The sequence below is a fragment of the Silene latifolia genome, unplaced genomic scaffold (genome assembly GCF_048544455.1).
Source record: "Silene latifolia isolate original U9 population unplaced genomic scaffold, ASM4854445v1 scaffold_407, whole genome shotgun sequence".
In the NCBI taxonomy this organism is placed as follows: domain Eukaryota; kingdom Viridiplantae; phylum Streptophyta; class Magnoliopsida; order Caryophyllales; family Caryophyllaceae; genus Silene; species Silene latifolia.
Window position 1 is genome coordinate 15,309 of NW_027413332.1, and position 13,526 is coordinate 28,834.

Here is a 13,526-nt window from a genome sequence, read left to right on the forward strand (position 1 = left end):
ATCGCTACCACGGCTTTCCTAATCCTAACATACTAAGGGGATTAGCTACGCATAATTAAATAAAGATCATACATAATAAAAAGAGGAAAAGGAACGAACATTAAATAAAAAGTAAAAAAGAGAAGGAATTACTGAAATTAGATCCCGAATTAATGTAACAAATGGAAAGAGTAGCGAGTGTATTCGAACCAGAGAGAAAAAAGGAGAGTATAGAGTGTGTGAGAGAGAGAGTTTACATCGACATCGACTCCCTATTTATAAGAAAATAGGGCTTATTAAACCTAATGACGGAATTAAACCTAAAAAGCCCACCGTCGGCAATATCCACTCGATCGAGTAACTAAATCACTCGATCGAGCAAAACAGAAAAACACTCGATCGACTAACTAAACCGCTCGATCGAGTAAGTGCATATAAGGACTGGTCGATCGACTAAGGAAACCACTCGATCGACTATTTATTCTCCTAAAACCACTCGATCGAGTGGAAAACTACTCGATCAGGTGGGTCTTGACTTCAAGACTTAGAATTCTCGTTAGTTTGACTTTGACTTGTCCTTTTAGCTCCGAAACACATTCACGCATCCCAAGACAAAGAATATTTCCCGCTCCAAATCATCTCTTCCTCCAAATGCATGCTAAATGAACGGTAAATGACTTGATTTCACTACTTTCCGGTCCATTCCTGCAAATAAGACAAAATAACCCAAAGTAGCATATTCAGGGCATTTCGTAGCATAAAACTACGATAAAAACACAGAAATACGTGTATAAAATAGGCTAAAAAGACTATATAAAATGCACGTATCAACGTGATTCATTTGCATAATGAGACCGTTTCACAAAAATAATTCGTCTCACTTAATAATAATATTATTTGATTAAATTCTTACAAATGGTTTTTTAAAACTTATGAATAAGAAATTTAAAGAGATTAAAAGAAAGAATGATACCAAAATATAATTTTAACTAACTAAAGAAAAAGAATATTAAGTGACGGTCTCATCTCCCTTACTACTAAGAGAATAGAATTCTCAAGTAGTTTTCCCGCCTAACTTACACTACTCTTTGATGGACCAATCTAAGTTGGGCTGTCGAGTTTTACTAAATCAAATTTGCTTTTGCGTCAAGTCTAACTAACCAGTTCATAGACTATACATCTGAGGTAGTACCTCTTATTGTTTATTTTCTGAGTTTTATTTTAAAGTTTTTGAGTTCTGCTTTAGTATAAAGTTTTTGAGCACATTTACTACACCATTACACTAAAAAAATATAATATTGCTCAAAAACTATATTTATAAATGGTAATATGCTCAGAAAAAATGTGTATATGCTCAAAAACTACAAGGTCTGAGGTACTACCTCGGATGCGTAATCCTTTTTCTCCTAACTAACGTATGATTTGAATCAATTGAAAACCTATACATCGAAACAAATGTATGCTTTGACTTTTCGAATAAATGCAATCCCATACAAGGAAACAACCTCTCAAATTATGCAATTTTTACAATATTATCCCTAAAATATGCAATCACAATCAATTACCCCCTAATATATTATGCAATTTTACAACATATCAATTGCACTCTCGAATTATGAAATCTTTATTTTAGTAATATGGAGTATGGAGTATTTTTTAAATAATGTATAACAATTTTTATGTATTTTCTTATAGGAAATAGAAAGTGAAAATGTTAGTTTTAATAATTTGTAAATCGTCTTTTTAGAGGCATAGTATATTATTTTTACCAGTTTTCTTAATAAGGCTAATAGGTTTTTTACCTAGATTTTACATCTAACTTAATTTCATAAATTAGTTCCCCTTATCGATTTAACATTATAGTGTTATTATTAATAGTAAACTTTCTTTTCTATCTCCTTACTATTATTATAGTTAGTATATTATAACATTAAATTTAAAATAGCTTTAATTTATACAAATAATTTTATTAAAAGTTCCTCTTTATAAATTCCATCTTAAAAATACCGTGCTATAGCACGGGAACTACACTAGTCAACTAGCAATTTATGTAGAACAGTAGAAAGTCACGACTCCCAAAAAAAAAGATGTAAAAATGATAGCATTGGAGATCGAGCCTTAGATCTATGCTGAGGTTACATTTGCTAGTATCTACCACTATGGCAAATGAAGTATAATTGTTGAAAATGAACGTTTAAATATACTTATAATGGGTTGTGTCAAGATGAGGCCCCAACCTAGTTGGGCCCCGGTTCGGCGAACCGAAATGCACTAGTTCATTACAACAAATCCCTTGCATTTTTGACGCTTATGAAGCCAACTCTCGACGCAAAAAAGCGTCGATAATTATATTCTCGACGCTTCTTAAAAGCGTCAAAATTTTTGCCGTCAGTATTTTTTGACGTTTTTTAGCGTCACCAATTTTGACGCCTTTATGCGTCAATAATAAAAAAAACTACGCTTTTAAGTGTCACTCTATGGCATAATCATGACACTAAAATTATATATTCATGACGCTTTTAACCATCATCTATTGATTTCTCTATAACGAATTATTGTATGCATCAATTTTGTTTCACATACATCACGACGACATATATTTAATCAAAGTTCTTACATTATTGTCGACCGGGGTCGTCGTTAAATTGTAACAAAACCTCATAATTAATAACCAAGAAAACTAGAAATTAAAATACTCATAATATAATTAAATTAGTAGTTACTACTACAATTCAAGTATTACATTATTCAACCATGCCAAAATAGAAAGAGTGTTGACTTGAACTTAATCCAAAATACATATTAAAACTCAAGTTATCAAATGGTACTAGAACAAAAAATCTCTTGATAAAATAATTCGACGCGATAGTTGTAGCAGATAAGATTCCGTCTCATTATTCCGGCGCGACTTGACCATCCGAAGAATCTGAAACCTACAAATTTCAAATGAGCGCGGCGATTTAGTATCAGGTAATTCACTTTGAGAAAGAAAATATGGTTTTAACTACAGAGTTCCACAAAAGGCAAATAAATGAAGAGAGTTTAATAGTGAAGCATTCAAATACGAAAGAGTCAAATGCCTCATAAAAAATATTTGACCTGAATATTTATGGCAGAAAGTTCTAAAACTATATTAAAAAACAACTCAATACCTCAATCGAGAGATGTAGATCATCACAATATTATTCGTGCTTGATATCCATGTTCTTTGAAGGAGATCGTCGTCGCAACCTTAATTGTCCAATTAATCCTCTTTATGTTTCATCAGTAACTCTTTGTGAAGAAACGTTGCACAGAACTAAGCAACTGCTTTACCTGCAAACACCGTAAGATAAACTTAACATTATCACAACATCCTCTCCATCGACTTTGAATAAAGTAAATAAAGAAAAGCATCTTCTCCATTAACTTCTATTTCTACTTATTTCACATTTCCACATTACGGGAACCTTACGGTCAAGTAAAAAAAACTTGTTTAAACTCTTTAGTACTCCATAATTCAGTAGGCTAAAAAAGAATATAGAAATAAAGAGCAGATAAGAATAGATAAGAATGGAAGCTGAGAAGTTTCAGTAATTATTACCTCCTCAGCGTAAGCACGACCAATCTAATCTAATTTCCTTAAACTTTTAGACTATGCATTCCTCTCTTCTGTCATTTTTTTTTCAGCAGCACACTGTAAAATAAAGGGAAGAAACTAAGGACCATTAGACTATGATGGAAAATGGAAGAAGAAAAATATAACAAATTTAAGTCCAGCGACAAGTAAAGAATAGTTACCAAGTTCATATAATTCATGTTTCCTAGCTCTTTAGAAGTTAACTTTATAATGATGGTAGACAAAGACACTTACAAAACTGCCAACATACAGTAAATCCCAAATACAAAAAATTAGAAAGTACAACTATCGTTGAGCTCTAGCTTCATAACCAATTGATTGTATAAAAAGTAATTTGTCTTGGACCAACAACTACACTGGTTTGTAGCATAAGAAATGCCAAATTTACATTTTCAAATCCATGTTCCTGTCCCACATCCCAAATTCATGTTTTCGGTAATATGAAATAATAAAATAAGTGAAGAACAAAAAAAAAATTAAAGCATTTTAGAGCGAGTTAATACTTGAATACTCCGTATAATCAACGAAAACATTGGCATAGCTAAACAAAAAGAAAGAGAGAAATAGAAGAGACCTTGAGAAACATGGGCAAGGCCGACAAATCTACTAGCACATCAAACCCCCATGATTGAACAAAATTACTCCTTCCGTCCAAATCATTTGTTTTCCTTCGATTAAAATAATCCTCACAAAGAATAATAAAGCCAAACAAATGATTGGGACGAAGGGAGTAATACAATTGTCAACTACACAGTCCTTAATATTTCGTTCATTTGTGTGACTGGCCTTTTGACCATTTGTAATACCACTTATTAGGATTAAACAAAACCCACAAATTAATCATAGAATGAAGAGAAATCAGTGGCTTTATACACCAATTAGATAGAAAATCATGCAAATCTTCTCTATATTAATCCAGAAGCATTTCAAGCAATTTCATGCTTCCACGTCATTAATATGCAGTTTTTATTTTTTATTTTTTTTCCGGAAATTGAGTTAGTGGTGGGGCCTACTGGTGTACAAATGCATTTATTTGATAAAATGTCGCGCGGTTAAACACACTTGATAAAAGTCGATAATTAATTGTATTCTAATTAACTTCGCAAGATTTTGTTTACAGAAATTAATTTCATTGAGGCAATTAATTACATAATTAATTATAAAGTCCATAATTACAATTAAATATATTGTCTATTTAAATAGACTGTATTAAGGCAATAAATTTTGGACGGAACTAAGATTGTCTAAGAATAATATAAATACAAATGGAAATTACGATACAACTTTTGCTGAAAAAAGAGTTGTACTAATAAATTAGCCAATTATTATTATAAATGAAATAGAGTATAAAATATTCATGTATATTTATTAATATATTTTAAATGTCAATTATTATATAAATGTTCTTCAAAACATACCCGTGCAATTTTGCACGGGTTGAAAACTAGTTGGATATAAATTACAAAATTAACATAAAAATCAAAACAAAGAATAAGAGATACTTCATATTAGGGTTTGTTTGAAGTAAGAACTTACGAGAGGATTAGAAACAATGGAGTGAATTGAAGGTGTAGATGACGAACTAATCTTGGCAGTGCATATTTCGAAGCCTATAAGAAATAGAGAGATGAAGAAGAAACAACAGTGAAGATGAAAACAAACGGGATCGGAGGGAGAGAAGGGTGTTTTCATCTCTTTTGGTGAAGATGGGAAACTCCGATTCTAGATCTAGTAGGGTTGTGTCTTATTTCAAAGGATGAAATGAAAAATTGATTTTTAAAATTTTCACAATTGCGCTAAGGTACGATTTTTTAACTATGCAAAGTTAAGTTGAGCGGGACTCAAAAATTTAGACGGATTGAATGGAGGGAATTCACAATACCCAATAAAATAGGCTCCACGCTTTGGAAAAGCGTCAATGTTGAAGAGTCAAAAAGACAAGGGGTTTGTAGTAGTGGTTACGGGCCGCCCCTGGCTTCAAGGTTTAACCCAGCTACCACTGGACTAACACAACTTGGTTATTATTAATTAATATTTACTTGTTCAATATTACTCCTTTTTAGTGTAGCTTAAATTTCATCGTTTTAAAACTCAATCACCTCTTGTTCGACGTAGCTAAACCTTTGATTGAAACAACTAGTATTCATTTCGCGTTTTATGGACTCGACCCTCAAATAGTGCAATAACATCGGTTCACTTGCGAGGTATTTTAAAACATAAAGGTCATCGACCCATTTGCTACAACAAGTCGACAACCAATACTGTATTGCGGTATAAATATAAACTCAAGACTGGCAATACCATGTCATAACTCATAACTCATGTATAATACATATAACTTACTTATGACGAGTACATGATAATTTTATTTAGGTGTATATATGTATTTGTGGGTCATGTAACCCATAATTATACTGTATAATATACAGTACTATTTTTCTTAAGTAATCATAGGATAAGATATTTAATCCATGATGACATTATTAAGCCATAAATCCGAAATTTGCATTGAGGGTAGCAGTGTTTGGGACTGGATCATAGATTTGGGCATCGACACTCGTCTTCGAGTACGAGTCATGAGCTTCAGATGTGGTCGAACCTTCCTCCAGATTTTGAAGGATTTGGTCCCAACTGATCAAATCCATGCGCTCTTTGGTTCCACAAGCAACATAAACCTGCAGTCATACAAAAATCGATTATTGTAGCGTACATACAAGCCAAGTCTTATTTATTTCTTGACCTAAATATAACCACCTTTACTAGCTTGTGACGCGTCACAATTTACAACTGAGAATTTGTCTAAATTAATAATCACAACTTTTTAAAAAAAAAAAAAAAATCACAACCTAGATATGTAGTATCCATACTTCATTACTTCCCACTACTCCCTTCCATCAATAAATTATTTACATTTTCCTTTTTCGACTATTCAACATCCAGTCTGTCTACGTTTGATTAAAATGTTTCTCGCAAAAAAAATAAAATAATAATAAACAAATGATTGAAACAGAGAAAATATATAATTAGGTTAACTGGGTCGAGATTGATACCCGGTTAGGAGTTGAAGGTGAGGTATTATCAGCAGGAGCATAAAATGCAAGGATCCATGCACACGGGAAGCCACTCTCGTTAGGGGGGCTACTGTACTGTACGGCAGCCATGGAACCTAATTCACCATCCCTCACATGAAGGAATTTGGAATTAGCATTGTTCGGAATGTTATCAGGAAAGGCACCTGTTGAAGGACTTCCGAACCAATTGATACACCTATCCAATGTCATCAAACTTGAAGGAGTCTTGTTGTTCATTGTGGCCCTTGTGCCAAATTGCATTTGTTTCGCCTTAACATCTGAACATGCTCCTCTTCCAACTTGCATCGATGCCATTTTTCTGTAGTTTACATAAGAAAATCATTTGGGAAATGTATTGAGATTCGTTGTCTCAAAATTACGCTTATATTAGTACACCCTTTGTCCTGATTATTTGTTAAAAGCAGTTCGTAGATTAAACCACAATACTTGTACTACCAGTCTACCACTGGTGGTATAGTTTATGAGTTTCTGTAAAATATACGAGTTTAATTGTAAAGTTTATGAGATTTATTTGTTGTTAAATTTTCGAGTGTCTTCAAATAAATTATTTGTTCAAAAAATTACCATCGAATTCAAAAACAACAATTCATGGATTATACAACCAGTTGTATATGTTGTACTGTGAACCGAGCTTTGTGATAAAGTATCGAGCTTTATGTTAAATAATATGAGCTTTACTAGAAAGTATTGAACTCATCAATTACACATTTAAAACATGAACTTTGAATTAGCTCAGAATAAATACATATAAGTTCGGATTCTTATACCTTTGTTATATAATGTTTATGATGATACAACTGGATGTATAATCCTATTTGTGCAGAAAGAATGCATACAAACTCAATACTATTATCTTAACTCATAAACTTTGAAACGCCTCAGGAAAATACACAATAAAAACATTCTCAAAATGAAAACGCAAACAAACACTACTACAAAAACAAACAAAGAGGATGGTTCAAAACCGTCCTTAAATGTTAAAACAACCGTCCTAAAATCACCCGTCCTCGTAGCCTAAGAGGACGGTTAGAGTGAAGTCAAACCGTCCTCTTTTGTTTTTAAAAAGAGGACGGTTGTGGTTTTGAACCGTCATCTTTTCATTTACAAAGAGGACGGTTGAGCCTTTTAACCGTCTTGTTTTAAATTCGTGGCACACGTAATTTTTGCGCCAACTTCAGCACGCTTTTTCATGAAACCGTCTTCTACACAATTTTTTTGAAATGAAATTAGCGCGAATTAATGAATATTTCCCGCATAATTGTGGCTCGCATCCATGCTCTTTGACAACTAGATTTTTGAAATGGAAATTGTTTTATTCATACCCTATACCACAATAGTCGTATAGCTTAAATATTATATCCGGCTACATTACAGCAATTCTTACATTTATACACTAAATCCAACCAAACAAAACGGAAGAAGGTTTAAACCTCCAATATACAAACTATCCAAAATTGATTTTTTAAAACAAGCACTAACATTAGTTGAGCCTAAATACTTCAGACGTTGCCATCAAATACTTGCGCCTTAAACTCCAATGCATATTTGGCCTAAATTGACCGCACCTCATCAATTTGCTCAACCGAGTATGTCTTTGGGCTTTAATCATCAACTACATACAAAGTAACCAAAAAACATAATTACAATTATTATCAACACGTCTAATTTATATAAAATGAAGTTTATATTGAAACAAATGAAAGGACGTACACTTGGAATAATATTAATATATCGTCCTCTGATGATCTCCAACATATATCGGCAGACATAATATCCACATAAGACGGTCCTAAAGGGTTGCGTAGGAAACTAAAATCGAAATCATGTCAACTACAATGTATAAAAAATAAACCCACAACAATAAATAAACACATCCTTGTGGATACAGGATGTAAAATTTGCTGCATTGTCCTTTAAGATCATCAATATTTATTTTATTATTGTGATTACAACTTAGAGTGCAGTGTGCTGGATAAGATAAATGTCAGGTTCAGTTGCAGAAGGCTCACTAGGATGGAGAGAAGATATGTTGGGACATCTCATGTAGCTTTACTATATTCTATTTGGAATGTCAAAAATGAGGCAAGGGTAAAGCAATTCGGCAGGAGGCCTGAAGGGATTGTGCAACAGGTTTTAGACTTCTAGAGGATATCAGTAATAGTTTTCTAAGAATGAATACAAGTATGATCAAGCAAACGAGAGAGGGATTGGCAAGCTAGTTCGGATACAAAGACATTAGACAGTAGGCAAACGAGAGAGGGATTGGCTACCTAGTTGACATTAGATTTGCTAAATTGTGCATATCTCAGGGGTTGGGGGCTTGGGGCTACATTATTAGACTATGACACTTAGATTGTGACACTGAACTTAGGTGGCTTAGACAGACTATGACACTAAACTTAGGTTGCTCGTACTGGGTCGATATGTCTAACTTTGTTCAAGGCCAAATTTATGACTCCATCATAGGACATATTTGGATGAAAGCACAAGACCCGTACCATGCCCTCCACCCTCTTCCCCTCCCAATACCTCTTTCTTCCATACCCAAACAATGAAATGGTTATTAGATATAAAAAGTTGGAAAGAATCATTCTCACCTGCTTTTCTTCACGTGCAACATTTGTATAATCTTTCGGTTCCCCTTGGTTTTTCACTGCACCCTTCGAACCAGCGGCAATAATCCTTACCTCCTACCATAAATAATATATATGATGAGATTTCCTTAAGTATCCAAAGCATTTCCAACAAAAGTTGCATATGCTTAATATGATAAGATTTCCTTAAGTACCACAAATAATATATATGATTTAGCTGCAACATGTTGAAGTCAACTGCATCAATTCCTCTAATCAGCGCAATAATATCACCAGTTCCTCAAAATTGTCACATTTGCATGTAGAAATTTATGTTAGCATTGGTTATGGAGCTGTTTCTCATTGTATCATAAAGTCACCAAGTTTAGCAATGCTGGTGTAAGGTTATTCAAAACTATATTCCTATTGATGTTGAGCTCAGAATTGAAGAGTGTGCTAGACGTTGGATCATGCTAGAGTGTTGTTGGATAAATAGAACTCGATATCAAGAATATTATGCATAACAAAGGGTCTTAATTACCATGAGTTCACTTCAGTTAAGGAAGCTAGCCCAACATATGTACCTTCAACTGGAGTATAATCTTCATCAGAGTAACTGCACAATATCAGAATTATTAGACTTTGAGGTTAATAAAGGCAATTTTTTTTTGTTTAGAACATAATTTCGAGAAAAGAAATAGGGATATAGTAATTATCCATTGTACCAACCTATCGTAAACCAATAATTTACCAGAGAGATATCCCCGTTGATCCAATGTTGGAAAATCTTCTGAAGCAGGAAAAGAGTAAGGCCAGCTTTCTGTTTTAGTAAACAATTGCAGCATTATCGATGTCAGCGTTGTATAAGTAAAAAAAATATTGCTCCATACTAAAATATCGTTGCCTTAGAAAGCCAAAAATTGAAAGAAGATATATAAACTGCTCTTTATATTAGCATCCTCCCACAACCAATTCCAACCATAGTTGCATTTTCACTTAACATTATACTCGTAGTTGATAGCGAGGACTAGTTCAGGACCTCCAGTAATACACAATCAAAATAAAACGTGTGTGTATGAATGGCACGCAGGGCAAGTGGGTCGATATAACGATGACTATCAGTAATTCAAATTTGTATCATAACGATGAATATATGTGAAGAGCGAAATACAGAGTCATAATACGAAAAAATGAAGAGCAGATAACAAATAAACAAAGTATTTTAATTCAAGTCACATGTGTTTTGTCTCAAAGTTTCTATCAAGCACTTTTCAGCTTCATTTCGACAAATCAAAATTTGCAAATAATAAGTAAAAGGACTTGATAATATTAATCAATGTAGTGAAAGAGTAATCTATCAATCAATGAATTATGCTATCATCTGCTCAATCGACAAAACCTTGACACGAGATAGATGGACACAATGCTACACAACAATAGCTTCATGATTGGAGAGGATGACTAAGCACACTAAGAAATCAGATCTAAATCATAGTTCTTGTGATTATTTTGCAGACTTAGTTCTGCAACGGTGTTCTTAATTAATGGTAACCTTAGGATGTCAAGGACAAATTGAAACTAATAATAAAATTAAAAGACCAAAAAGTAAAATACATACACGAATCTATAGCGTAACGGAGTGGAGGCGTGCAAAGGCGGACTGAGTGGAAGCGTAGTGATCGCAGTAACGATAGGGCAAGTGGGTAGATAAGCGGTGGCAGCGGCGTTACTAATTACGATTGTTTCCAATCACGGAGATGATGGGGCGCGGCGGTACTGAACTAGAGCGGTGGTACAAAAGAGGGGCAGTGGTGTTGCGTTGGGGCTATGATAAAGGAGAGTGCGATGGTGAAAACTCACGAGAGACAATTATGCTCATTAGGTTTAGGGTGTGTTTGTTTGATTTAATCAGAGAAGTTGGGAATTTCAATTGTTTGATAAAAAAATATGGATGACGGTTCAATGACTCAACCGTCTTGAATTTGATAAAGAGGACGGTTAAATTGACCAACCGTGTTTGTTGCTTTTTCAAAGAGGACGGGTCTTTTTTTAACCGTGCTAAACATGTGATCATTAAAGGCGCCAAAATTAATTGGTTGATGTAAGACGGTTCCGTTCTCAACCGTCCTCAAAGGGGCGTCCTCTTAGCCTAGAATTGTAGTAGTGAAATAATTACCTCTTGAAAATTGGGTAGATATATGTCGAAAACGCGCTCTTTATATATATATTTGTTAATTCACACAAACTCTCTGTTCATCTTGATTGAATTTATAAGCAAGTAAGCTAAGTAGAATATTGTAAAAGCAAATTGTCTTACAAACTTTATACTTCCTGCGTCGAATTCAAGCTTCATCTAGATTCGTCATGGTGAATTGTGATGGAGATTTTATCCAACAGAATAGTATCAATGTTATCTACAAATGGTGTAATGAAACGATTGTCGCCATTTATTTTTGTTTGAGGTGTATCTTTCATTCTCTCTTTATAAATTCCTTTTTAAGTGAAGGGGGAACGATAAGTCGATAACGATAAAGACTTGTGGAAAACGGCATCTTTAAGTTACTACTCCTACAATAGTTTTGGTATAAAACCGTCATACATAAATATTATTATAAAATAAAGTGATATTTTACTTAATTAACCCCATTGACATAATTATTATCGACCACTATTTTTTAATGATAAGCGGATCAAAGTCTTTTGGACATACTCAAGTTATTAGGAGACCCCTTTTATCGTAACCCTTTACTAATAATTGTGGTTTGAATTAACTATTTTATTTGATACATAATTTCATACTAAATGTACTCATTTTATCATAAAGTATCAGCATCTTTATTTGTAAATCGTTTTAGTTTTCTCAAAGCAATTTTTATTTCATGCAAATACGTATTTAAGTTATGTAACAAGTATCAATCACTCCTCTAATAAAATTATTACCATTATATCGTACATATTCTTATCTCATTTTGTTGAGTTCAATTCCTGACTCTGCCACTGTTTATTACGGTGAGGACTAAAAATTTACTCTCAGTTATATATTATCTTTCAACAATTTGCTAAAAAAATTTTCTAGTAAATATGGGGTGCCCAATTCACAAAAAGGTTTTCTAATGTGTGCTTTCTAATGTGTGCTCTAAAGGCACACATTAAGAAGTCTTAAAAAGAAATATTATGGGATTAGTTTATGAAAAATGTAACAATGAGTTTATCTTTTAATTTCTCATGAAATAATCTTGAAAATCTTTCCTCATATGACTTCCTAATTATGTATCGGTAGGACACACATTTAAAAAACAGTTATATAAACATCAAATACGTATTTAAGTTATGTAACAAGTATCAATCACCCCTCTTATAAAATTATTACCATTATATCCGGGAAAGTGGTAATTAGACCCCTTTACTTTAGTGAATTGTGAAATTTAACCCCTTAACTTTTAATTGGAGTAATTGACCCCCTTACCTTTTTAAAATGTGAAATTAAACCCTTTGTTAATTTTCCGGCCAATATCTCACCGGAATTTCATAAATATTGATTAATATTTATAAGAAAAAAGAGTAATTATAATAGTACTATTTATTTCAATAATAAGCGAATAGGCAAGTGAGATTTTTGATATGCATATCAGCTCCATCACAAGCTAAACTTTTTAGGAACTCCTATTAATCTTCAATGATATAGATGAAGATTAGAGAGAATTGAGAGAGAGAGAGAGATAGAGAGAATAGAATCAGAGAAATAGAAATTGTAACTTCATTAAATGAACTTATATCAAGGTTGTTACATGTTGAGTGTATATATAGAAAGATGTAACAACTTTCCTTAACTAATCATTGGTTGTAACTAACTTATAACAACCTAACTAACTAATTCTATATCTCATATCCCCCCCCTCAAGCTTCGACTAGGAGGATGTATAGTAAGGCCAAGCTTGACAGAGAGATTATAATGATCCAATGCTCCTAATGGCTTGGTCATAATGTCGCCTATTTGTTGCTTGCTTGAAACATGTTTAGTCACTAAGAATCCTTCTTGTTGCTTATCTCGGACAAAATGGCAATCTACATTGAGATGCTTTGTTCGTTCGTGGAAGACAGGGTTTAAGGCTAAATGCTCTGCAGACTTGTTGTCACAATGCAAGATAATGGGGCCTTCAACAGGTACTCTCAAGTCTTGTAAAATGCCCGCACGCCCAAACCATTTCTGCTTTTGTGGATGACATACTTCTGTATTCTGCTTCTGTAGAACGTGTGCTTACT

General features: G+C 33.4%; 1 protein-coding gene and 1 long non-coding RNA gene across 2 annotated transcripts; both read right to left on the reverse strand.

Moving 5' to 3' along the window:
- Positions 1-2,656: 2,656 nt before the first annotated feature.
- On the reverse strand, positions 2,657-3,655 carry LOC141639474 (uncharacterized). Its single transcript, XR_012542541.1, has 3 exons — positions 3,563-3,655; positions 3,132-3,294; positions 2,657-2,912 (listed from the first exon to the last, which is right to left on the reverse strand). It is a non-coding gene; the product is annotated as an uncharacterized LOC141639474 (long non-coding RNA).
- Positions 3,656-5,878: 2,223 nt separating this feature from the next.
- LOC141639473 (jasmonate-induced protein homolog) lies at positions 5,879-11,557 on the reverse strand. The gene is made up of 3 exons (XM_074448591.1): positions 11,440-11,557; positions 6,649-6,988; positions 5,879-6,273 (listed from the first exon to the last, which is right to left on the reverse strand). The coding sequence occupies exons 2-3, from the start codon at positions 6,982-6,984 to the stop codon at positions 6,082-6,084; spliced, it is 528 nt and encodes a 175-aa protein (XP_074304692.1). The 5' UTR covers positions 6,985-6,988; positions 11,440-11,557; the 3' UTR covers positions 5,879-6,081.
- Between the last annotated feature and the right edge of the window lie 1,969 nt (positions 11,558-13,526).